The 26537-nt window shown below is 40.1% G+C and overlaps 3 protein-coding genes across 8 annotated transcripts in view; 2 read left to right on the top strand and 1 right to left on the bottom strand.

Moving 5' to 3' along the window:
• The window catches only part of LOC110372750 (thioredoxin reductase 1, mitochondrial), a 28796-nt gene extending 17158 nt beyond the window's left edge, over positions 1-11638 (top strand). For all 5 annotated transcript variants that reach the window (XM_049839315.2, XM_049839314.2, XM_049839318.2 and 2 more), the window contains 5 exons: positions 707-935; positions 1361-1448; positions 2911-3161; positions 9809-10000; positions 10378-11638. In XM_049839315.2, the coding sequence (XP_049695272.1) occupies positions 707-935; positions 1361-1448; positions 2911-3161; positions 9809-10000; positions 10378-10507 (890 nt within the window). In that variant the 3' untranslated portion in view covers positions 10508-11638. The remainder of the gene's footprint in view (positions 1-706; positions 936-1360; positions 1449-2910; positions 3162-9808; positions 10001-10377) is intronic.
• LOC110372751 (matrix metalloproteinase-25) lies at positions 11553-15897 on the bottom strand. Its single transcript, XM_021329713.3, has 9 exons — positions 15718-15897; positions 15196-15348; positions 14996-15108; positions 14132-14293; positions 13542-13813; positions 12996-13165; positions 12607-12751; positions 12110-12370; positions 11553-11911 (listed from the first exon to the last, which is right to left on the bottom strand). Exons 1-9 carry the CDS (start codon positions 15820-15822, stop codon positions 11760-11762), a joined length of 1533 nt encoding a protein of 510 aa, XP_021185388.3. The 5' UTR covers positions 15823-15897; the 3' UTR covers positions 11553-11759.
• Positions 15898-16721: 824 nt separating this feature from the next.
• On the top strand, positions 16722-26389 carry LOC110372728 (cilia- and flagella-associated protein 251). Of its 2 annotated transcripts, none has more exons than XM_021329683.3 (17): positions 16722-17043; positions 19092-19238; positions 19492-19753; positions 19890-20008; positions 20121-20407; positions 20605-20756; positions 21032-21178; positions 21472-21580; positions 21898-22091; positions 22340-22491; positions 23062-23403; positions 23513-23737; positions 23847-23938; positions 24874-25108; positions 25272-25491; positions 25959-26068; positions 26161-26389. In XM_021329683.3, the coding sequence occupies exons 1-17, from the start codon at positions 16861-16863 to the stop codon at positions 26296-26298; spliced, it is 3114 nt and encodes a 1037-aa protein (XP_021185358.3). In that variant the 5' UTR covers positions 16722-16860; the 3' UTR covers positions 26299-26389. The 2 variants fall into 2 exon arrangements, with proteins under 2 accessions (XP_021185358.3, XP_049695270.2); XM_049839313.2 differs by lacking the exon at positions 16722-17043 and adding an exon at positions 18257-18533.
• Positions 26390-26537: the final 148 nt, after the last annotated feature.

Genomic DNA, 26537 nt, shown 5'->3' with positions numbered 1-26537 from the left:
TTCACACTGTTTGTGCAGTCTAGATCCTCAGAGTTCTATCGTAAAGGCATAAATGACCTTCTTATTAGATGACCGCAATGTATAGATAATAATGGCAACTATTTTGATTAAATAAGTTTGTTAAAAATTTAAAAAAAATACAATTTAGGTTTTCAGTACAAATCGGCAATTTCATACTTTAACCCCTATTATTATCGTAAAGTATAGTTAATAAAACATAAGAACAGAGTTATTTCAAAAATAAGCTAGGAGTAAATAATATCGAATCTCTTATAATGTTAGTTTCCGCTACATTAACATGTTAGTAACACTTGATAGTTTTGTAAGGGAAAAATATTATGTGCTCTGGTCTTTACCCAAGCGAAGAAAAATGCATCATCTTTGCTTGAATAGAAACATAAGTTTCCTCCTAAAGATCAACTGTTTAATTTTCCTTCCGAAACATAGTATGTTTAGCCAAATCTACCACCAATGATTTGGTCAAGGTCAGCACACAAAAAAAATCTTATAGAAGGTGGATTTCACAACACATTAAAATGTTGTAAGGACAATTTGATTTTAACCCCTCAAAGGCATTCCTCATGTATCCCAAGTTGATGAAAAGCTTATATGTGTAATTCGGTCACATGGACCCTGTGGTTCAAAGAAAGGTGTGAGTTAGAAGACTTCATTTTCCACGAAACATTTCCTTAACTCGTTCCATCAGACATCGGTCTAGAATGTGCTGGTTTCCTCAACTCCCTGGGTTACCCGGCCACGGTACTGATCCGGTCGGTGCCGCTGCGAGGCTTCGACCAGCAGATGGCGCGCATGGTCACCAACGAGATGCAGGAGAGAGGCGTCAAGTTCGAGCACAAGTGTGTCCCGCTCGGCGTACAGAAGTTGGAGTCAGGACAGCTCAAGGCACGCTGGCTTAATACTGAAACGCAGGAACAGTGAGTTTAGATTTTTTTTCTATTATTTTTTATAGTCTACTCACGGTCCTACGTTTGTGGACCTAAACTTAATTTTAAGGATTGCTAAAATAACTCTGTCACACTTACGTGAATTTTGTAGCAGTAATGCTTTTAAAGTGAATTTAAAGTTAATTCGTTTTAGTATGTCCAGGCACACATTGGTAGAAACATGTCAACTTTCAATTCTGATACCCGAATCTCAACCTTTGTAGATAGAGAGAGAGGTTTTATCAGAATCTTCAGCGATCATTCGTTCAAAGTGCGAGTAAATCGAAATCTATCTAAAATCTAAATCAATAGCGAAAGAAGCTATAATTTCCTTTCAGAGTGAAGTTACTGTTATAAGAACTGAATTTTATTTGCAAGTACATGAGTTTAAAACAGGTTTAATGATAATGTTTCAGACACGAGGATGTATTCGACACAGTGCTGATCGCGACCGGCCGGTACGCGCTCACCAAGCAACTCAACTTGGACGCCGCCGGAGTTAATGTGAGTACACAACTACGCACCATTTGTACTGAAACTAAATGATTTTGCTGAAATTACCTTTTAGGCCTTCCGACTGCTATTTGGCCTTGCGTTGAGTTATAAACAAAGACGTATTCAGCAATGGCTGTGCATTTTATATTTTTTACTAGCATCCCGTGGGAACTACTTCCCGTACCGGGATAAAAAGTAGCCTTCCTCGATAAATGGGCTATCTAACACTGAAAGAAATTTTCAAATCGGACCAGTAGTTCCTGAGATTAGCGCGTTCAAACAAACAGCAAGTTCAAAAACAACTTCAGCTTTATAATATTAGTATAGATTTCAAATAGGTACATTTTATATTAAAACTACCTTTCGCCCGTGGTTTCACCCGCGCCCCAATATTACTGTTTCCCGTAGCCGGATGGTGACAAAACTATCCTATGTCCTTTATCCCGGGTCTAAACTATCTCCTCTGTAATTTTTAGCTTATACAATTCAGCCATTCTTGAGTTATAAAATGTGTAACTAACACGACTTTCTTTTATATACAAAGATGTATTTGTATAAGAATCGTATCACAACAGAACATTTGTATATCAGAAAAACATAAAGGCTATTAATCCATGTACGGCATAACATTAATAATTCATATATCATGCCAGTCAAATTTTAATGGTTTTTTGTTCACATGTGTCATTAGCGTCCCAGCGGACGACTGCAGTATTCTTTAAATGATAACATAACAATATAATCGTTACATTATTACCTAGACGTTAGATTACGCCTATTATCGAGTCCTTCAAAGCTAATTATTTGACCTTGTGCGATAAAATTGTTGTGTAACTCAAAGAATTAGTATCGTACATTGTACCCGCGTAGCATTGAGGTAATGTTAAACTCGAAGAGTGGAATAAAGAAAATAAAAATATAGACGACCGGATTTATTGGTATTTCCAAATAAATTGTTAATCGTTTTTTTACCATAAGCGGCATCTTGTTATTTCGATTATGTCTAGATGTTTGAAGGCGTAGGTAAAAACACCGGCAGACCTCTTTTCAAACGATTGAAGGTCGGTTTCTGGTCACATTTTTTTCTGGATTAAAATGACCCCTCACGCTGTGAGTGCAGCCTAAGAGAGTGTCATAATCTTATTGAACAAAACCTACCATGTTTCTTCTTAAGCCCTTTCGAACAAACCTGTGGTCTGGACAGGGGTCTGAACACATGCAGTGGTGATTTATCCATCAATTCTGCCTTCAAAATCACACAGTAATGAATATCATTCATAGTTAGGCAGGTGTACACTTTGGCTATTAGTTGAAAGAGATCGCTCTTAGCGATAAGACCGCCCATTATGTCATCTACTTTAATTAGATTTAAGATCAAAAATGTAAAATTGGTGTACCTAAAAAAAGGACCTATATATCTATCATCTATTCATCATTTAGTTTAATTAACCAACTCATTCTACCATTGCAGTGCCTCTCAGAGAACGGCAAGATAAAGGCAGCGACGGAGCAGACGAACGTGCCGCACATCTACGCGGTGGGCGACGTGCTGGAGGGCCGGCCCGAGCTGACGCCGGTCGCCATCCACGCGGGCCGCCTGCTCGCGCGGAGAGTGTTCGCCGGCGCGCAGCAGCACATGGACTATGAGAACGTCGCCACCACCATCTTCACGCCGCTCGAGTACGGCTGCGTCGGGCTCAGCGAGGAGACTGCTACTGAAAGGTGGGTACTTATACAGGGTGAAGCATTGTCGGAGACAAAATAATACTTCTTCTTGTATATGTAAAGAAAAGTAATTTAATTAAAATAAAGAATTACAGGTGTAAGGACATGGACGACGCGACACTTTCTTCGCTTAATATTAAATTTGTATTATTTCGACAATGCTCTTGTGGTGGCGTAATTAGCAATATGGCGGCGGCCGGCTCCAGCGCGCGCGTCTCGCGCCCGCGTCCCTCTCTCCACCCCCTCGCGTCCCGTAGAGCCGGGCACACATCCGCCCGGTTTAGTAAGTTTAGTGTGGGCGCGAACATCCTCCCGGGGTTGAAAGGGTAGCTTTCAAGCTTCTTTATTCTCGGCAGCATCCTTGTCATCATTGATCAGTGTCGTGTCTGCTGGGGCTGAACTTGGTAGGATGCACATTTTGTTCACAGCCCTTCGTACTGTGCCTCTGGAAGACATGACATCGGCCACCCTGCTGACTCCATCCGTCCCAGGATACAAACGTGTGACACGGCCGAGTCTCCATTGCAGTGGGGGAACATTTTCTTCTTTTAGGATCACCAGATCACCCACACGAAGCTCATGCTGCCTGGTTTTCCATTTCGTGCGTTGCTGCAGCTCCGCTACGAACTCCCGGCGCCATCTTTGCCAGAAGTCTTGTCTGATTTTCTCTATAAGTTGGTAACGATTTGGACTCTTCGTATTTACAGGTGCCGACGGTAACGACGTGAGAGGTCGCCCGACAAGGAAGTGCCCTGGGGTAAGTGGTGTAGGATCGGTAGGATCGGAAGATAGGGGAGACAGAGGACGGGAATTAAGTATGGCCTCGACTTGTGCTAATAACGTAGCAAGCTCCTCGAACGTCAAGGAAGCTTTACCGGCCGTGCGTTTTAAATGAAACTTTGCCGACTTGACTCCTGCTTCCCATATGCCCCCAAAGTGAGGCGAGTACGCCGGGCTAAATACGAATTTTATACCATTATCATTCGCGAAATTATCAGTACACTTACGATTGGACCTGAGCATTCTACACATTTCGTTATTTGCGCCTCTGAAATTAGTGCCATTATCGCAATAGATGACACTAGGTTTGCCTCTTCTTGATATGAACCTTTTTAAAGACAATATAAATGCATCAGAGCTCAAACTGCTTACTAATTCTAAATGAATCGCCTTAGTCGAGAGGCATACAAATAAACATAAATAACATTTTGAGGATTGACTTCCTCTACCTTTGCGACTTGAAATAGTAAAAGGACCAGCAAAATCTACACCGCATGTGTAGAAAGGAAACATTGAGTAAGTTCTTTCCGAATGTAAGTTACCCATTATTGGTTGAATGGTTTTTCCTCGAAAGCGAGTACAGAGTAGACACTTCTTAGTCGTACTGCGAGCTAAATTTCTACCTCCTATGGCCCAAAATCGCTCTCTGATAGACGCTAGCAGATGTTGCGGTCCTGCATGAAATAAACGTTCATGTTCTTGCCTGAATAATAATTGAGTGAACTGATGTTTTGCATCTAAAATCATGGGGTGCTTCTTATCATAATCAAATTCAGAATTTTGAAGCCTACCACCAACTCTCAATATATTGTTGTCATCCAAGAAAGGATTCAACGACAGTAATTTAGACTTACAATTAAGAGTTTTCTTATCACTAATTAATTTAATTTCGTCAGAGTAACTATCCAACTGACTTAACCTAACTAAAGTTAATAATGACTTATCTAATTCCTTAACATCTAATGGTCCACTAATTCTACTATTTTTATTTAAGCAATTATGTACAAAACGTTGCACATATGCATAGATCCTAATAAGTTTATTAAAGTTAGAATATTTTTCAAATTCAATTATATTATTTACAATTGTGGTGTGACATTCAATGTTGCGTGGGATTTTAAGTTCTGGTAAACTAGGGATTTGTTGTTGTGTAGGCCAACAAGTAGGGTCATTAGCGAGGAACGAAGGCCCTGCCCACCAAAGGCTAGAAGCTTTTAACTGCTTGGGAGACACACCTCTAGAACCCATGTCTGCAGGGTTTTGATCAGTTGGTACATATCTAAAGTCGAATCCCGGTGTCAGTTGATTTATTTCGTTCACTCTATTACAAACAAATACTTTAAGATCCCTGGGTGGAGTTTTCACCCATCCCAACACAACCATCGAATCAGACCATAGAACTTTTCGGGATATATTACATTGTAAGGAATCTAATACCTTTGAACATAGACGAGCCAATAGGAGTGCGCCACACAACTCCAGCCTCGGTATAGTGGTTGGATTCATTGGGGCGACTCGTGCTTTAGCACACAACAACCTAACTGTTACTTTTCCAGTACAGTCTTCAGAGCGCAAGTAGATACATGCCGCGTAGGCTTGTTGTGAGGCATCGACAAAACAATGTAGTTCTATAGTTTTAGGATTGTCACATAAAACCCAACGTTCTATTTTAATATCAGACAAATATGAAAATTCTTTCAAAAGGTTAGACCAATCCTTACAAAATTCAGCTGGTACTGGTTCATCCCAGTCCAGTTTAGCAGACCATAATTGCTGTAGTAAAATTTTAGGTACTATAATACAAGGGCTTAATAGTCCTAAAGGATCAAATACTTTGGCCGTAGTAGAGATTACTGACCGTTTGGTTATTTGAGCAGAATGCTGTAAATCTGTGGAAAATAGTAAATTATCAGACTTAGGACACCAAATAAGACCTAATACACTAGATTCCTTATTAAAATCTACAAATTTGGCTGTATCATCATCATTTTCAAATAAGCTAGGACAATTTGTTCTGAATTTTCTTAAAGGCAAGAGTGCTGAATCAAGAGTAGCAACAACTTCCCTATGTATGTGGGGCATATAATATCTGAACTCAGGTTTATTTTTTAAAACTCTTAAATGTACTAAATTAGCATACTCATCTATGAACTCCTTGTATTTAATCTTAAGACTAGGATTCTTAGCAAATTTTTTCTCTAGATTTAAAAAGCACTTCTTAGCTATATAATATGAGTTCCCAAGAGCTTCCTCAGGGGACTCCTTAAAAGGCATTGTCACAGCAAACCTACCATTTGGTAATCTAGAAAAATTCTCAATAAAATTGTTTTCACAAAGCTGTTCTTCTACAGAATATGTTTTAGTAACTGGAAGGTCATCAATTGTCCAAAACCTTTCTAAAGATTCCTTTATTTCTTGAGTGAAATTACAATAAACTTGTGAGGTTGGCTGTTGTGTACTTATTGGGCCACTCACTAGCCACCCAAACTTGGACTCCTGTAAAACAGGATTTTTATTACCTAACTTAATTAAATTAGAGCCTACTATGTCCCAGTAGACATCTGCCCCTAAGAGGATATCTACCTCAGAAGGGAAAAGTAATTGGATCAGCTAAAACAATGTTACTTGGTAATTTCAAATATTCAGTATTTATTAAAGAATTTGGTAAAATTCCAGTAATTCTGGGAACAACTAAACACTTAACTTTAATCTCAAAAGAATTACACCTAGACTTAAGCTTTAAATTACAACTTTGCTCAATACTACAATTACAATTATTAATACCACAAACATTTACAGACCCTCCCGGGTTAATCACTAAACCTAATTTTTCTTTTAAACTGTCAGTAATGAAGGATGATTGGCTTCCTGTGTCTAACAGGGCTCTGGCTGTGTATGTTTTCTTATCTTTCACAACCTGGATAAGAGCTGTACTTAATAACACCTGGTCGCTGCTGACCACAGACAGTGACACCGGTAAAGATGATGTTGATGGTTGTTCACTATTCTCTGTTTGTGTGACATGCACTAATGTGTTATGCTTTTTCTTGCATGTACGACACATCGCTTTTAATCTACACTGATATGCATTATGACCACTTCGAAAACAATTCTTGCATAAATTAAACTTAGTAATCTCACCTAGACGTTCATCCACAGTCATACCTTTGAATTTGTCACACAAGTAAAGTGGGTGAATTTCCTTGCACACAAGACATTCATTATTATTTAATTTCTTATCAACAGCTGCAACAAAACTTTTAGAGTGTGTGTTTGTTTTATGTTTGTGATCAGGAACTTTGTCTGAGTGAGTATTATTAAAGTAGGAAGTCTCAAGTATGTCAGCCCGGTTGCGAAGAAAATCAAAGAAATCGGTCAACACTACAAGTTCACTAGACTTACTTTTGTGTTCTTGCCACTTCCTAGCGGTATGCAAGTCTAACTTAGATGAAATCATAAATATAATGAGTATATCCCACTTATTTGTTGGCAGGCCTAGCGTCTCAAGTGCTCTGAGATGCTTCATGACATGGTCAACAATAAATCTCAGAGATTTGTATGATTCCCTCTTTAATGGTTCGATATTAAATAATGCTGTTAAATGGTTATTAACTAAAATATCTTTGTTTTCAAACCGTTGACACAATAAGTCCCAGGCAACTTTATAATTCTTAGCGCTAAACTCTATGGACTTTATAACTACAGCTGCACTTCCTTCAAGCGCAGACCTAAGGTAATGAAACTTATTTATATGTGGAATTTCTAAGTTGCTATCTACAACAGACAAGAATGTGTCTTTAAATTCTAACCACTTTAGGTAGTTTCCATCAAAAGTGGGAAGTTTTATAGTGGGTAATTTGATCCCGCTGTGTTTATGAGAACTATAATTACTTGAAAATTGATCATTATGATCTGTCTCTTTTTTAACACCGCTATTATCTAATAATTCTTGACTTATTGCTATTAAATTAATGAACTTATTTTCTAACATTTCTCTTTCTTGGATCTGCTCGTCAGGATCCGAATGTAAAATATCAATTTTGTTTTGTATTTCTTCAAATTCACTTATTAATGATTGTATTTTACTAGTTTTTAATTCAAGTTCTTTGTATTTTAGAGCAGGTATATCCTTTAAACTTGTTAATTCCTTTACATACTGTTCAAATCTTGTTAATCTACCTTTTATTATTCCACGCTGTTTAACTAAGGTGGATAATTCCATTTTGAGCTCTGATTCACTCATATTATAGCACTTATACAATAATCACAACTTCACAAACGCAAATAACGAATATAATAAGTAATAATAAATTACTATGTGCACTCAAACCCGTTTCGGGAAGTAGAGAAGCTCAGGTCCAGTCGCACGCGCTGCTGGTGCCGGTGCTGAAGCTCACGCCGAGCAGACAGCTTGGCCAGCAGCTCGTAGCCGCGCGCGCACACGATGAACCCGTTAGCACGACGTGTCGACCTCCACCCAACAGGGGAGGGAGCTGGAATAGTCGGCAAATAAAATGAAAAAGCGGTTCGACTATTGAAAAGTCTAGAAAGGCTTTAGATACTTAGGTTGATACCTTAGTATTTGCACGAAAATAGCGTTGTGAGTGCTATGGAATTAGCGTGAAAATCGAAATAATGAGTTATGAATAATTGCGTGAAAATTAGGTACGTGCAACGTGCGTGTATTACAGTTAAAACTCACTCTCAAGCTAGAAAACTTTATAGAGCTGACGCCATGAAAACGTCACACACACATGCTTAAACGTTATAAAAACGCAACACCTTTTTATGTAAATAGCCGAGTCGAAAACTTGGGCGAAGCGATATGTTTATAATTACGTGCACAGCCTGCCACCGGGAGCTAGATTAGGAATATAAACACCTAACGCTCGAGTAGCAAGCGTCCGCTACGCACAGTCGAGGACACACAAAGGATATTTAGGATTATGGACAGATTAAAGGAACAGGGCTTACTCTCCTTGTGGGCTAGACCTCCTGTGGCTCCAGTAGGCTCCCGAGCAGCTCAGATGTCCTCCACCTTCACTCCTTTCCTCGCCGGCGCGTCGGATTATATGTGGCTCGTAATGGCGTCGCCGCGGCGTCCTTTTCTTTGTCCTGTCACGGTCGCCACTTTTGTCGGAGACAAAATAATACTTCTTCTTGTATATGTAAAGAAAAGTAATTTAATTAAAATAAAATAAATACAGGTGTAAGGACACGGACGACGCGACACTTTCTTCGCTTAATAATATTAATTTGTATTTCGACAATGCTCTTGTGGCGTGCGTAATTCGCAATATCAATATGGCGGCGCGTGGCTCCTGCTCGCGCGTCTTGCGCCCGCGTCCCTCTCTCCACCCCCTCGCGTCCCGTAGAGCCGGGCACACATCCGCCCGGTTTTAGTAAGTTTAGTGTGGGCGCGAACAAGCATCATGATTTACTTATGCCTTTTTATGCACCTATGATTGGCGATCTCAGACTTAGAGGTCCACTTTTCATCTTTACTCAGTCATTGGGGTCCAGGATACATTGGTACTTGCCTGACCGTTTTTTAACCACAACTCACTAGAGAAAGTAGGGAAAGTGGAATCAAATTGGAATTGGGTGTTTTTTATTCAGCTACTAAGAAGAGTAGTGCTTTCTGTATTTATCTTTGTACTTTGATGTGCAGCAATATCAAGGTCTAGGATCGTAAAAATAATTATATGCAGTAGATACGTGACCAGGTATAAAGCATTCATTGTTCTCAATACGATCTTAATTATGCGTTTACCTATGCATCTGCATAGTACCTAAAGAACACACATACAGAATACATTTTTTTTTTAAACTTTTTTCAATAAAAACTCCTTTTTGTTCCCCAGATATGGCGCGGATAACCTAGAGGTGTACCACGCGTACTACAAGCCGACGGAGTTCTTCATCCCGCAGCGCAACATCAAGAACTGCTACCTGAAGGCGGTGGCGCTGCGCGAGGCGCCGCAGAAGATCCTCGGCCTGCACTTCGTGGGGCCCGTCGCTGGCGAGGTCATACAGGGCTTCGCTGCGGCTATCAAGTATGTATTGAGCTAGCTAGATTAATTCTTAGCTAATCTATATTAACTAATCCGGCAATCTTTGTATCAAACATTTTAAAGCCAAATCGATCCAGCCATTTATAATTATACATAATATTTTTTTATAAATATATCAGATAGCTTCTATGTTTACCGATATTTGAACATACCAGGATATCCTGATGGTCAACTCATATGTCACTGTGGCTGAAAGGCTAATTATTACATCATAATGAATTGTTACCTTTACGATACAATACGTATGTTCATATATGTGCGAGGCGAGCAATTGGATCATTTTAACACAAACATGTGCTTAATTTACCTAACGTCTATCTGCGGTAAACATTGCTAAATGTATATTATTTGTATTGTAGATGCGGCATCACAATGGAGCAGCTGATGAACACGGTGGGCATCCACCCCACCGTCGCCGAGGAGTTCACGCGCCTCAACATCACCAAGCGCAGCGGCCGCGACCCCAACCCCGCCTCCTGCTGCAGCTAGACAACACCCGCCCCAACCCCGCCCCCGGCACCGCCCACACAACTGCACCGCCTAGCGAACACCACACACACATCACGACAAATTACCGTTCCTGTCTGAAGTCAACCATTTCATGCCAAGAACAAAACAAGTAGTTCGAACAATTGACGCAGTCATTAGTAACTAACTTCGGAGGTTCAAAGTCATTTGACGTGAGATGTACACGCTTACATCACCTGCCACAGAATATTGAGAAAATGAAGTGCGATATTACATATTGACATTGCCATTTAACATGTTGGAACACTTCAGTTAGCTCAATATTCTGTGTCACAATAATCGACTAATTTTAAATCGATTTTTTCAAATCGATACCAGTGATATTCACTCAACATGCCGCCGCAAGTGAACGTGCTTTTTTTATTTAAATCGATTTATTATTACTAGTGCAATCAGAATTCGGTTCGCTGTTGCAACTGTTATAGTTAATTCCACTGATGTCGTTTATATTGCCTCGGTTTAAGAGTGTGCCCCTCAAGATATTACCGATTGTTTCGATTAATTATATATATAATGAAGTTTTTTAGCATTTACGAATTTATTTGTAGTTGAAACGAGGGATAAGGAATGTTTGGGTTGAGGAATTTAACAGTAATGTTCGTCGCTTCGTATCTAGAATGCCTATTGCCAATTTTTGAGTAGTTTTACTATTGCATCTATTGTGAAGCTTATGTAAACCTCTCCTTTCAACTGCTGAATTAACAACCTACCCTGCTATATTTGAAGGCGTATTGATATGTGATCATTTAACTTACTATGTGATAGGACATACAATGTCAGAGTGCCCCTCGGTGCTTCTTTAGTACACTTCCAGACGATTTCATTTCAATTTTATAGTACAAATCCTTCAAAAATTATATCTTGTTGTCTCAAAATATAGGAACAAATGTATTAAAATATTGTTACTATAATAAAATAAATGGTACAGTATTATTGTTAATATCAGTTACGCTCAGAGCTGAAATCGATATTGAACAACATTCCGAAAGTCGAACAGAAACATAAATCAGGTTTCAAACTATCGTGTAATAATTTAATTTATGTGATTTTGAACTTAAAATAAAGTGATATATTTTTAATGAAAAACTAAAATGAGTTTTATTTTGTTTGGTTTATGCAAACTAGGTTATGTTAAGAGGTCTTTTGAGGCGGAAATGTTTGGTAATTAGTTTATGGTGAAGTCACTAGTAGCCAACTTAAGACAGGCAAAGCCTCATGGTCCATCGTTGAAGGTGTAGTTATCCATCTCAGTGTTGGACTTGCAGTTGAACCAGACCTGCGCGGTCGGCAGCGGGTAGTACTCGTGAGCCTGCACCAGCACGTTGTCGAACCGCCAGAAACGAGGGCCTTGGAAGAAGTACGTGTCTGAAATGTGAAAGATCATTTAAGTGAGATTCTTATAAGAACGATGGTAGGAAATAATTACTGCTAGATGCAGTAAGATTCAGGGCAAATGAGAACATAGAGGTTCGAAATATGTATTTTTATAACTGAACTGAATCTTCCAGCAGGCTTTTTAACTCTCATTTTGAACAGTTGGAGAAATACTAAAATAAGCCTTACCGTTTTTCCACACAAGAGCAGCATTCACAGGATAAGGCACCTGCCTCCACATGGTCATATCCTTAGGGTAGCCTTCATCCATGGTGCTCGTGGTCTCGTCATAGCGCCAGTAGCGCTCCTCCTCAATCAAATACGTCTTGTTATTGAAGTTCGAGAGGAACACAGTCGTCAGCTCCGTGACGTCATCCGGTATCGAGTAGTCGGATATCGTGCTGTCTTTGATGAAGTGGAACGAGGAATCGAACTCCCAGTAATCGCGATCTGTTGATGTATAATGCGCGTTAGCTTGGTTTAAAAAACTATAGGTAGTATGTAGTGTTTAGATAATTATCTGCTCGGCTAACTCGTTCATTGTCTAGGTGTTTTTATATTGCCAATGAACCTTAAATTAAGTTCGTCCATGAGTGCGTAGAGGTATATTAATAAATCTTAAGAACCTCCTCCTTTTTGGGAAGTCGGTTAAAAATAAATCCAACATAGGACATTCAGAAACTTGCCAGAGAAAATAACGACGTTCCCGTTGCTTTTCTGGTATATAGTCTTGATACTGGTGATGTGCGCGGACAGCCCCTGGAACACGTCCTGGAACCGCTTCGGGTATCCCGGCTCTATCTCGTGCCTGTCGCGGAGCACCCACACCCACTGGAAAGGCAGAAAATAATTCAGAGAAAGGTATAGTAAAGGCTACTTGAATTTGTTTTAGCTTTTTCTAGATAGGAATAATGCCGGCTCCATAGCGTGCTGTGTAATAGCGATATGATGCGAAATAAACGATTTCATTTATAAACGTTTACTGATTGCCACATTCATACCCATAAAATTTTTTTTACAATTGAAATAGCACACACTTCTACTTATTTATATGATAAATAAGGCAGATACGAACCTCCTCTTCAAACACGTAAATCCTATCGTTGATGACCTGCAGCGTATCATAGTTGGTCAGACAGAGGTCGGGTATATAGTCCTCATCCTCTTCACTGTCCGCCTTTGTGAACCTCGGCACTAAGGAGGTCGGGTCTACCGGGCTCTCCGTACTCTCTTCTAGGTCTTTCACTGGGAATTAACGAGAAGACGAAATAAATTAGTTGAGGCACCTTGTTGTGCAGTCATAGTTGTGTTTGTCGGCAAAGCAGATTTTAATAAGGACTAAGGAGGTCGGGTCTACCGGGCTCTCCGTACTCTCTTCTAGGTCTTTCACTGGGAATTAACGAGAAGACGAAATAAATTATTTGAGGCACCTTGCTGTGCAATCATAGTTGTGTTTTTCAGCAAAGCAGATTTTAATACACAAGAAAAACGTAATCAATATTATAGGCTCGAGATTTACCTACAGAGCGACATAATACCTATATGATATTTCAATTATGGCATGGCAATGGAGCTTCTGGAGAAGCACAACAAAAATTGATTGAATCAGCCTTTAACTTACAGTAAAGCTCTTGCATGCCCAATATGTCGTCCATATGTAGTTTCTCGACGGGCACCTGGTAGTACGGGTACATGACCGACTGCTTGACGTTCGAGTGGGACAGTCCGAGCGCGTGGCCGATCTCATGCACCGCGACTGCGAAGAAGTCTGTCACATCTTCCTCGTCCTCCTCAGGGTTGTCTCCCCAGAGCTCGTCGTCGTCGAAGTGCATGGCGCCGTGTGGCGGCGGGAAGGCGTGAGCTACCACGTGGCCTTGTCCGTCGAAAGGATATCTATCGATAGAAAGAAATATCGTTAAAGAAATATTAAATAACTAGTGACCTGCTCGGCTTCGCACGGAATAACAGTATTTCCCCAGTATTTAATGTATGTTATCATACAAATAAACCTTCCTCTTTAACCACTCTATCTAGGTATTAAAAAAACCGCATGAAAATCGGTTGCATAGTTTTGAAGATTTAAGCGTACAAGAAAAAGCGACTTTGTTTTATACTATGCAGTGATTTCCCACTTTGAAAATCAAGGGAATGCAACGTTAACGCTGGTCTAGGTATAAGTTAGATTTTAGATGATAAACATAAACGACATACCCGTCTCCATGATCCCCCCTGTAGAAGGTGACTTGTATATCGGCGCGGCCTTCGTCTACTGGGTAGAAGCGGAGGTTGCCGTGCGGAGCCCACACCTCCAGGCCGGCCGCCATCCACTTCTCGACGCGGGACTTAGGCAGGGTACTGGACCCGTTCACTACTCTGTAAAACATGAACAAAGACCAAAGTTTTGAATCATTAAAAAAAATTGTTTATTCGAAGTTGGCTGCAAAACAGTACAAATTGAACGTCAGGAATTTACAAGACAGCCCCCAAAACGCCCACCCTTTACCACTTCCTATGTGTTTTTGCTGAGTAGAAGAAGTGGCGCAACAAACTATCTAGCAAAACATGTCTGACTGTAGGTTAAAATAATAATAATCGTGTGCAATGTAATTTGTATACTGCAGTGCAGGACAATATGTATCAGCAGATTTTTTTGCGAAGATGTTTCTCGAATTCTGAATACTTGCTATTGGGAATGGCTTGCTTAGCTTTCAGTCTGATCGAAAATAACCCACTGAACCTGAATGCATTTGGAGAACTTAATATAGGCTCTCGACTACCTAATTGCAGGGTAACACGATACCAGCAATTATGAAAAAAGCCTGTAAACCTGTCCCTTTCTAGAATTTATTGATTTGCATTCCAGTATAAGTATAGTTACAGCCTATTTATCGTCCCACTGCTGGGCACAGGCCTCCTCTCACACGGAGAAGGATTGAGCATTAATCACCACGCTTGCTCAATGCGGGTTGGTGATTTCAGACTATATAGTCCAGGTTTCCTTAAGATGTTTTCCTTCACCTTTTTATCAGCCATTGGTGTCTAAGATATACTTAGAGTATAAGTATAAGTTCCTACCTGTAGGAAATGTATTGCTTGGTCCACGCTTGCTGCAGAATGTAGCGACGATTCCGAGCCAACTCCGAGGAGGTTCCAATATCTTTGACTCCACATCGCTTCTTTGTGAACAGCTAAGTAAAACACATCGAACATTAATTAACCTGGTTCTATATTTTTACTAGAAAAAAAAGACCTTTTCCTTATAAATATTTACTTACCTGTTTAGTAGCAGGGTCTAAGGTGCCGGTTTGGGGCAGGCCGGCGAACGCTTGCATCTTCTTTAGCGCCTCGGATAAAGAATGCGGCGTGTACGAGAATTCCGCACCACTAATCTCGTCCGGCAAATAGCCATATTGTTTTAGGAATTCGAGCTGAAAATGAAAGTTTCGCACGTTCGCACAGTCAAGTTGAAATTCATTTTGAAAAGTTCGTATTAAATACTTCGGAATTAAGTTATCAAACCCAAGTTCACGAGTTCAGGAAAAACCTCTGAACCTGGTCCTCCGCTAAGATAGTCATTTTTGAGACAGCATTATTTTGTTTGGGGTTTGAAAACTCCTTAATCGTGTACATAATTCTTATATCTAGAGTTAATTAGGCGCCTTTCGGCGTTTTCTTTCAGCATCAATGAAAAATAATTATTAATTTCAAAACAAAGGAAGACAACTCGAATAATGCTATCTTTTGAAGCAATTTTTGTTTTGTTTAAGTCTAAGTGAGTGAACCTAGATTAAACTGACCTCTTCGTTAGTGGGCACGTTAAGTTCCAAATACGAGTAAATAGTCCTGCATGTTGCACTATAAAGAACTAAGCTAAGCAAACACAAAACACTCTTGACGTACATGTTCGTTCGAGGAATGAGCAGGGAGATAATGCTCAGCGTTTTGTACGCGTCTGACCTCTGACTGCCGATAGTGAATCATTGATGCGCCGTTCGGCGGAACATCTGTACTTTATTTCCATTATAAAAACAATATTGATTATTATTTATCTTTAATGTGTATAATTAAAGGGTTCGTAATACACGTTCGCACTTAATTATACATATCAGTGTTCGTTATGGCTAAGTTTATATGACCTCTTGAAATCGGTCGCATGTGACTTGGTATGTAGGTAGGTAATCTAAGCTGTTTATTCCGCTCGTGTTTGTAATGTAAACAAAGTTTTGCAGTTAGGACAGCTTAGGACTAAAGCGAAGGCATTGTTTTTATTCATTTACGATAAGAATTCGCCGACTATAGGTGCTTTATGCTAATATTCTTCTCATATAAGTATTCCACTTAGGTATAACAGAAATGAGACGGTTGAGATGTGTAAATGGGATCCATCTCGAGAACTCTGGAAGTGTCTCAGGTTTATTTTTGTACATTTTGGCAACTTGATTATCAATACCTTAAAGCCTACTTATGTATAAAAATTTGCACAGTAGCGGTCGAATACCGAAGCTTGTATTAATAGGCTAGCAACGGTCAGTATTAATAAGGCTATAGTTGTACAGTTAGTTAACTTATCTATTGTCGATCACGGAATTGTGGCCTAGCTAGAGCAATACTTCAAATCAATATTTCCTTGACTAACAGCTGTGTAGGTTATCACAACTGTTCTAGAGCGATTCCCCAATTAAATTCGTATCATCGTACTATCTTGTTTGGATATGATTAAAATTACAAACCTCTTTTGACCTAATTTCCCAAAGCTGGTAATATTGAAATGTCAGGGAAGAAACGTAAGTACATAGGAATTGTCATCGTGTCATCAATTACTGAACAAACTTTCAGGATTTTAATGATTAGCGGTTTATTATAGTAATATAATAATTAGGGCTAGTCTTTCAAGAAGACTGTAATAAGGATCGCTCTTACCTACCTAATACGTGATTAAAATGGGTCAAGTTAAGCGTAAATTCACTTTTTCTATGCAGAACTTACCAGGGTTGCGCGACGAATTATCAACTGAGGATGCTCTCCGAAAAGTTAGAAGTTTATCGCACACGTTCTTCTCAATTTCACGCCAGTATCTGAATGAGTTTGAGACGAACAGACCGCCGAGGAAACCTGCCGGTTTTGTATGTATCGTAACTTTTAATCTGTTATTTGGTTTCAAAAGATACAACTAAGTATGACGAATGATGTTAGGTGTATAAGTATATAAAGTGAATAAATAGGTACCTACCCTGTATTTTCTATTAGTTGTAATGAGTAACAAGTAAAGTTTTACCACACAAATGTAAAAAGGGCGCGTCATTTCAGATTTGAAGATCTGTCTATGCTCTGACTCAAGTGGTCGGGTGGCTAAAGCGATATTAGGACAAGCTATTTTATTGTATACTAGCCGATTTCCCGCGGTTTTACCCGCGTCCCGTGGTAACTACTGCCCGTACCGGGATAAAATATAGCCTATGTTACTCGTGGATAATGTAGCTTTCGAATGGTGAAAGAATTAAAAAAAACAGACGTTTTTAAGCCCCTTCATTACAATCAAACAAACCAACAAACAAAGTTTTCCTGTTTAAAATATTAGTATAGATGTATTATAAGCCCGAGTTCACGGCTCCTCTTCAAGGACATAGCGATAAGGGCGAGGAGATTTCGACGCCTAACACTCATCAAGTTATCTATACTAATATTATAAAGCTGAAGAGTTTGTTTGTTTGTTTGAACGCGCTAATCTGATACCTACTCAAATATCTAAATATAATAAGATTTTCTACATTTAACTCAATATAATTATGTTTAAAAAGCGCTCTTCGTCCTCTCCTCTAAAAACTAACTTTGCTGTGCCCGACAGGGTCCATAATTGTTTCTTTTAATTTTACCCACCAGCCTGTACACATTATGGAATGCAATAAAGTTATTGAGTATTGAGTATATAGGGGGCTGGCTTATTCTTCGGACAAAAAATTTGAATTGCCATACAACGTGACAAAGCAGCTAGTCTACTGGGAAAGTTTCCGGAGGAGATTTCGACGCCTAACACTCATCAAGTTATCTATACTAATATTATAAAGCTGAAGAGTTTGTTTGTTTGTTTGAACGCGCTAATCTGAGGAACTACCGGTCCGATTTGAACAATTCCTTCGGTGTTAGATAGCCCATTTATCGAGGAAGGCTATAGGCTAGGTACTTTTCTTTGATCTTGGAACGATACCAGACATATACCAGGCATTCATTAGATAACTGCAACAAGACGCATTATTAAATAGTTAAAACTCTTTTCATTTTTTCTACTCATTGGTATTCAATGACGTCTGATCTGACATCCCATTTGTCATTCTTAATCGAAAATCAGATCAACTTTGTAATTAATTTTAGATATCTTATTAACCGTGTATTAATCATAGTTTATTATTATTAGTTAATAATTTTTATTGATATTCGTAAATCATCATAAGATACAATGGCATACGATCGCAACCCAATTTCTTCCTTGAATCTGTTGGATATGCGCACTTCTGGCGAAGAGTCCAGAGTTGTTCTTCGAAGATTTCAAAGTCTTACAAAACAATACTTTGAACAATATGCTGAATGCGAAGCTAGGCGCAAGCCGTGTCCCTTTGTAAATTATTTGATAACTCATTTGCTTAGTATAAGAACCTATTATAGGATTCGTTCATACATACCTAGGTATTAAAGTGAACAATTGTACTTAACAGTTAATATGAAGCTAACATGCTACTACCTATACAACATGGGTACTCTAAGCCCCAGGGACTTCACGAGGTCCAGATATCTAAAACCTATAAGGCCAATATCAAGTTGAATGTTACCTATCAATAAAGATACGTCTTCATCGGCCTATTTACTATCTCTGATGGCTAATTGTTTAATAGAAAAGGCTTAAGTACCTATAGATTAGTTAGTGCACTGAATGAAAATCACGTCGTATCCGTTAGGGTGCGTCCACATCTGGCCGTGGCGCAGTCACGGCGCGCATTCGCCAGATGTGGACGCACCCTTACGTACTAATAGTAAAAAGCTGTCGAATAGGTACGGTAGACCGCACATCAGTGGTAACTGTCATGCACCTTAACTCAATAGTAATAAGTACGATTTTCCTATAAAACTGTTACCACTGACCTGAAGTTGACTGTACTAACGATAATTTGTGGTACAGAAAATGCGCTGGATGAACGGCTTCAACCACAGGGTGGGTGTGATCAACCTGAACGACCAGGGCAGTACCCAGTTGTTCTACTCGGCGTCCAACTGCGGCGTCGTCTACAACTGGACCACGCAGCAGATGTGGCTACTGCAGGGGCACGTGAGACCTTTCACTGTTTACAAGTACATATAGCACTCGCGGAAATGATCGAATTTTTGTAGGTACGTTGACCTATGTATATATACATACTCGCCTTTCTTTTTATTCTATTGTCATCAGGCTCGTAGAGAAGTGAATGACAGTCATCGAGTCAGCATATGGCAATATTATGAGTGTGTAATAAAAATGTTTCGTTTCTGTCAAGACGGTTTACAACCAACTAACACTTGATCAATTCTCAATATCCCTACAGCGTCATATGGTAACATGCATTGCATCAGACGAGCGAGGTCGGTGGCTGGTGACAGCTGACTCGGGCCCTGAAAACGTGATCATAATCTGGGACTCCAGGGACCTATTCCCTCAGAAGACGTTGTTCGCACCGCACGGGACCACTAAGGTAGCTAAAGTGGCACTCAGCGCTGATGCCAGATACCTGCTGACGCTGGCGTACCCTTGTGAGAAGATGGCGTTATACTGGTGGATATGGTGTTTGGGAAAAGACTCTCCACATGGTAACTCTATCAAAAATGTTTCAGTAGTTCTATAGCTTTTTACACACACGTACTTGAGAGTCAAGTGTGCACTGGCCATATTATGTATTCCTTTGTTTATAGAATAAGATATTCTAAAAATATTTCATTGTTTCAGCTGCTTATGAAACAAGCAATATTTCACGAGACAGCGTGGTAGAAATGATTTTCAATCCCACGAAATCTGAGCAGTTCCTTCTGATGACTAGAACTGGTATTTATCTCGGCATATCTAAAGTAAGTCCTCGAAAATTAATACTACGAGACAATTCCTTCTGATCAACTCATCTGTAACTGTACGCAATTTTATTTCTTTGATGATAAAGTTGATGGTTAAAACACATTGCAGAAAGTATTTCTATCGGAGCGAGGGCAAGTGAAAGAAACTGACCGCTGGGAACTGAAAGTGAAGAGCCAGGACAAAGTGAACCCGGACTACGGCAAGCTGATGTGTTGCACCTTCGTGAAGGGCACCTCGCAGATCATCGTGGCGACCAGCCGCGGAGCTGTGCTGGTCTATGGCTATACCATAGAGTATCAGGCCAATGTGGAACCAGCCAATATTGAGAAGCTCCGGTTCATTAAGATGGTGAAGCTGAATAAGAGGATGATTAATGTCATCAAGAATATTGATGGGTTCGTTCTTTTGTTATAGATCCACGAGCCTTCTTTTTTGAATATCAGACGGGTAGTTTAAAAAAATTGGACGAAACTCAAAATTAGTCGCTTAATTTTCAGCAAAGGGTAGGTACGGGTAACAGTATAGGTCTTTCGATATAGTTTCTAGATAAAAGTCAATATTAAAAGAGTCATCGACTTGTGCACATGACCAGGATAATAGTGACGGGCAACAGCAACGGCGAGATCCACTTCTACGACGACCAGCTGAGGGTGCTGTACTGGGTGCACGGCTTCTCCGTCGACAAGGTCAAGGGGCTCAGCTTCAACGTCTCACCCAGGAGCTCCATGATCCTCGACCCTGCCTGTAAGTCCATTTGTGACATGCAAGGAGATTGTGTCTTTTCCTGGCATCTACCAGAAATGCAAGCTATACTTTTATATATACCATCCTGTATACATATAAAAATGAAATCTCATATTTAGACCATCTCAATACAAAAATGAATTGCCGTTCTTTAGTCTGACTCGAGAATAGCTGGACCGATTTGGCTTATCTAAGGACCTATCATCGACATTTACATAAATGTCAATTCCACAAAAAACCGTATGCTTACTTTCATGTGTCATTTTAATGATCAGGTAACAAGCCTTGTCCGTGCTGGGAGAAGGTGGAGGTACAAAAAGACCCAGTGACAGGCCAGCTTACGCAGAAGCTGATTAAAATGAGGCTACCTTCCGACGCGACTGTCAGCGGCAAACCCTTCCTTGTCAGGGATTTCATTGTTTGTAAGACAGATTTAAAATAAATTGTATGACGTATTGCAAAGAAACCAGAAATCCATACCCACAAAAATCCGTTTCGCTACACGAAAATCCGTAGCTTCTATAGCTACGCTACTAAATTTTTTCTTGCCCTCTACGCGAAAGCTTGTCCTTGCTACGCATCATTTCTTCGCTACGCTTCTGTAGCGCTACGCCTGCTTTCACGCTACACTTTTGTAGCGCTACGCCGTAGTACGCTGCTAGCCCCTACGCACTCCGCGTTAATTCCGCATTAGACTTGTTTATTTTGATAACAGGTACTTTTAACCAAGGAGTTGGATTTGTGGACTTTGTCACCGAGAAGTACACTACGCTGATATACAACAAGAGATCTGCCGTCCTCTCTATGACGGTACATCCTGAGAAGTACGTCTTTTCTATTAAATGATTTGTACATTTATTTAACTCTTTGTGCTTTTTTGGCTTGTTAGTATTGGCTGGACAAGCTTTAATTCAGCATCGGATCATGCATCTGACGTAGCACGTAGAAGGTATAGGTGTAGTACATAAGGGAAAACATAAGAAAGTAAATAGGGGGACGACATAACTTACGGGTAGTAGGTTAATAGGGCTATTACATAAGGGAACGTTTAGAGGAAGTACATAAGGATGAAGATAGTAGAGCCCCTACCTATTGCTGTTTTCATGTTTCTCTTTTTTTATACTTGGTTGGTGTACCACAGGAACCTGCTGTGCTTGGGCTACAAGGACGGCACGGTGGAGCTGTTCGACTTCATCCAGCACAAGCTGCTGAAGAAGCTGGACCTGTGCAGCCGGTTCACGACGGTGGTGCCTCCCAACGATGACTCCATCAACTGCAACTTCGAGATCACCGTGCCTGAGCTGTCCGTCACGTGCTTGCAGTACTCACCTTCAGGCAAGTATTACCTACTATCCTTTTTCTGGATTAACATATAGGCTAGGTACTTTTTTTCAACACACCACGTGGGCAAAGCCGCGAGCAAAATGTAGTGTTTCCGCGCTGCCCGCGCGAACTATTCTAAGTAACTAAACACAAAACAGGTAATGGTTAGGCGTCACAAGGACAAATCCTACATCTTTAGAATTAACCTAATTCTTCCCAGGTTAAACACGTTAACCATTGTTTTCGTCTACTAATGTTAGGGCTACACCTGGCGAGCGGTCTTAACACGGGCCAGATTCTGTTCCTCGACCCTACGACCATCGATATCCTCAGCCCGTCGCCCTTCAACGACACCAGAGGAGACATCAAGCTCATCAGCTACTGCAAAGATTCGGTTACCATGGCTACTGCTGTAAGCACGTAAAACGTACCTACCTACTTACTAAGTACCTATTTGTAAAATATGTATGTTCAACTTATTAAACTGCCTCGATGTGGCCTAGTGGTCGCAAGCGCGGCTACTGTGCTCGAGGTCTCGGGTCCGATTCCCGGGTCGGGCCGAAATCGCTTTGTGGGTTTTATTAAACTTTCACAAAGCAGCCCGTAGTCTGGAAGTCGGTGATTGATTCACCCGTGCATCGGAGAGCACGTAAATGTCGGTCCTGCGCCTGTTCTCTTTCCGGTCGTGTCGGTTACCGTCCCATCGGGTTATGAGAGTGAAGGAATAGGGAGTGCACCTGTGTATGCGCAAATGCTTGTGCATTATAATATGTCCTGCGCAGCTGGCTGATCTCCTTAATATGAGAACAGCCGCCGTGGCCGCCATTATGTTCAACTTGGCCTTTGAAAACTCCCATGAAGGTCTAAACTTTAAATTACACTTTCTTTAGTATATGTATTTTAGTGGCCAGTAACCTAACCCTACCAGTGGTAAGTACCTACACACATATGTAACTATAAAATCAATATTCTCAAAACGCAGGATGAATGGAGAACAGTTTGCGTTTACAAGTACAACTGTAAACGCTTTCAATGGGCATTCATCGGCAAGCATCGCTCCCACTACAAGGACATCACCTCGCTCATCTTCCTTCCCGAGAAGAACACCAACGGGGAATATAAACTGGTGTCGCTAGGCATGGACAGATGCATGGTGGAGTACGACATCGGGGCCAGCAGCGATGAGTATTTGGAGATCGCAAGTTTGGACAGAGTGGAGCAGACCGCGGTCCCACTGGGTGCCATCGTGTGGCCGACGCCACCTGAGGTCGACCCTGAGGAATGTAGAACTGATTTACCGATGCTACTTATGGCTAATGATGAGGTGATTTTCATTATGATTTTTTTTATGAATCTTGTGTAGAGATACTCTGGCTAAAAGGTTCACTATCTAATACAAGTCGATAGTGATTCGCTGACTTGCACATTTCCAGTACAAGTACAAGATAGTGAACTACGCAACTACCATGACCCTGGCCACAGTGCTGGGCCCTCGCTACGATCACCCAGTCAGCAAAATACAGCTGATCACGGGGAAAGACGGCGACAAGACCAACCAATACTTGCTGTTCTCTTGTAAAGAAGTCATCGGCTTACAGAAGATGCCGCTTGATGGCAATCCTTGGAAACATGTGGGCCAGCTGGGACATCCCTTCAGGGTAGGTAATTTTAAGATTTTATTTTATTGACAGTTGTTATAGGTTCCTTTCTTATCAATTTTATACTGAGATTTTGCCGATATAATTGTGCTAAAATTAAAATTTTCAGATTACGAGGATGTGTTTTCGGGACGACTACGGAATTCTGTTCACGATCGGTTTCAGAGATACCACTTTTACTCAATGGGATGCAAACTTCAGGTGCTTTAATTATTTGCCAAGTCTGTTATAGTATAGCCATAGCTATGTGAACTTTTGTAGGTCTGTAAGAAATAAGAAACCTATCCAAGAAGGTGAGAGATACTTATCAACAAATGTAATGATGATTCTAGACGGAATATTTATCTGACCAAAAGGACCATGGGCAAAAATGTATGAAGCCTGGGCTCACCCACCAACAGAGATGAGACCACTTTGAATATACTTGTAAAGCACTAAATATAAAGATTTAAAATAATTTTTGCGAAGAATCCATGGGGTTATTTTGCTGTAAATATTTTTCTCCGACCATAAATAAACTAATATTCTGCAAAAAGTAGGCTGTTATGGCATTGTAGGTTTTGTTATTGAACACCTTTAACTGGTTTTAAGTCCAGGTTTAATGTATACATAAAAAATAAAACAGCTGCTAACAGTTAAAATTATTTTTGTTAACATTTCAATCAATATCAATAATAATGTCGTCTAAATATCCTGCCGGTGGATTATGCATATCTACAATTTTCGAAAGTTGCCCTCGATTTCTCAGGGTTTCCATCATCAGATCCTGGTCTGGTGATGAAGGTGGTCCCATAATCCTAGCATAATCAAATCCTGCGAATTAGGTTTTATGTCATGTATAACCAAGCACACTACGACTCTTAACAATTGTCTTTTTCTACAAAACCCAAAACCTATTTAGATGCATATCATTTTTTTGCCATGGAATTGAAGGTAGTGCCCATAGTAGCAATTTTAGTACAAACAAAAACCTTCACAATGGCATATACTATAACTCTGTTGGACAATGAGCCCAATTTGACTCATGGTCCTTTATAAGTATGTTTTGGTCTAGTCATAGTCTACCAGCTGAAACGGATAGCATGGGGCTACCCGTTGCTGCCGAGTTTGTGTTTATTTTTATTTTTAATCTGCAGGTCTGTAGAAACGACGACCTTACGAGGTGGAATAGACCTGGATCCTTACTACTGCCTCGTGGACAACGGCCGGCCCGGCTGGCTGTTCCAAGAGATTCGGGATCTGTTCTACTACATCCAGATCCTGTGCCAGGGCACCTTCTCCCCGGCCAGGAGGCGCGTCAAAGATTACATCCCGATAGACTCGCTGCCCGATCTGATGAGGGCTTTAGGGTTCTTCCCGTCGGAATATGAGGTAGATAACGGTAGAAATTCATCAATATAATCACGAAAACTTAATGTGTTATTCATTTTTAAAACATAATTCGTCCTTGTCACCTGATTTCCGATACCGTATGTGAGGGAGATCTGCATTTTTAATTATACTTTTATCAGCTATAATGAATTCACTGTTGAAGGTGGAAAATCTATTGGTCGAAGCCAAGTTCAAGGTGTACCTGAAGACGCCAGTAACCGAGATAGACTTCATGGAGTTTGTGAAGCTGTACTTGAACCACCGGCCCGTGTTCGGCGAGAGCTTCAAGCGGCTGCGCGCCGCCTTCCGCACGTTCGCCAACGTCAGCAAACAGGGATACGTCATGCAGAGAAACGACTTCATTGAGATGCTCACTTCTAACGGTAAACTGCTCGATTAAGATTTTTTTATTTATATTTTACTAGATTTCTGCCCGCGGTTTCACCCGGGTCCCGGATGGTAACAAAAACTCCATGCCCTTCTCCCGAGTCTAAGCTACCTTCGCTCTAATTTTCAGCTTAAACGGTTCAGCCATTCGAGTTATAAAATGTGTAACTAACACGACGTTCTTTTATGTATAAATGGATGAGAGAAGTTGTAAACAACTAGAAACTACAAAGACTATTAACACGTTTTGGTACAGTGCAGGCGAATTTTATTGGGTTTTATTTTTGACTACGGCACCCTTTGGTTTTTATTTTACACGAGCTTGCGCCCGCGTTGGGTATCAGATATCTGAGGGGTTCTTACATAAAAGTTTATTAATTTACATATTACGTATGGTACAGTTCAAGCACATTTTTTTATAATGTTCATCCAGTTTGTTCAATGTAAATCATTTTGTCAACAGGTGAATTCTTTTCCCGTGAGTTGTGCTGGTACCTGCTGACTATACTTTGCGGCCACAGCATCGAAGATCGAGCAGTTATGAATGAAGATGATTTCTCATTTTTGCCAAAGGTATGATAATTTATACATGTTACTTTACTACTTGCAATCTTAATTAGGCATTTCGGCCATCAAATTACGACTAATACTATCCATCTTTTCAGGTCATAACATTCAGTGACTTTGTGACTGAAATAATTGGTATACAAGAAATGGATAATGTGTCTGACACATACTCTGGGTCCTCAATGTCTTCCATGCATACAGTGGGTTCCATAGATTCTGATGAGAAATTAAATTAATAATTTAAATATCTTTATTTTGTCTTACTAATTACTATATTATATTACATTATTATTAATTTATAATACATTAAATTTACATTTATAATAATTTGTCGCATTTTATTGAATAAAAACAAAACATTCTGAATTCTATGAAAATCATACATACATAGTTGTTGCTTAGTGGATTACCACAATACTTCATATTTAACATTAATGACATTGTAAACTCCAAAAAATTGCTATATTATAAAAGT

This window comes from Helicoverpa armigera, chromosome 9, assembly GCF_030705265.1.
Source record: "Helicoverpa armigera isolate CAAS_96S chromosome 9, ASM3070526v1, whole genome shotgun sequence".
Classification (NCBI taxonomy): domain Eukaryota; kingdom Metazoa; phylum Arthropoda; class Insecta; order Lepidoptera; family Noctuidae; genus Helicoverpa; species Helicoverpa armigera.
The sequence above is the reverse complement of the archived record's forward strand: the minus strand, read 5'-3'. Positions and strand labels throughout refer to the sequence as shown.

Coding starts and splice junctions, on each gene's coding strand:
- LOC110372751 (XM_021329713.3), bottom strand. CDS start 15,822: ATGTACGTCAAGAGTGTTTTGTGTTTGCTTAGCTTAGTTCTTTATAGT. Junction 12,752..12,995: donor TTTACGTGTTTGAAGAGGAG/GTTCGTATCTGC, acceptor CTGCCTTTCCAG/TGGGTGTGGGTGCTCCGCGA. Junction 11,912..12,109: donor TGCTCTTGTGTGGAAAAACG/GTAAGGCTTATT, acceptor TTCACATTTCAG/ACACGTACTTCTTCCAAGGC.
- LOC110372728 (XM_021329683.3), top strand. CDS start 16,861: ATGGGTCAAGTTAAGCGTAAATTCACTTTTTCTATGCAGAACTTACCA. Junction 17,044..19,091: donor CGAGGAAACCTGCCGGTTTT/GTATGTATCGTA, acceptor TTTGTGGTACAG/AAAATGCGCTGGATGAACGG. Junction 25,109..25,271: donor TCTTCCCGTCGGAATATGAG/GTAGATAACGGT, acceptor TCACTGTTGAAG/GTGGAAAATCTATTGGTCGA.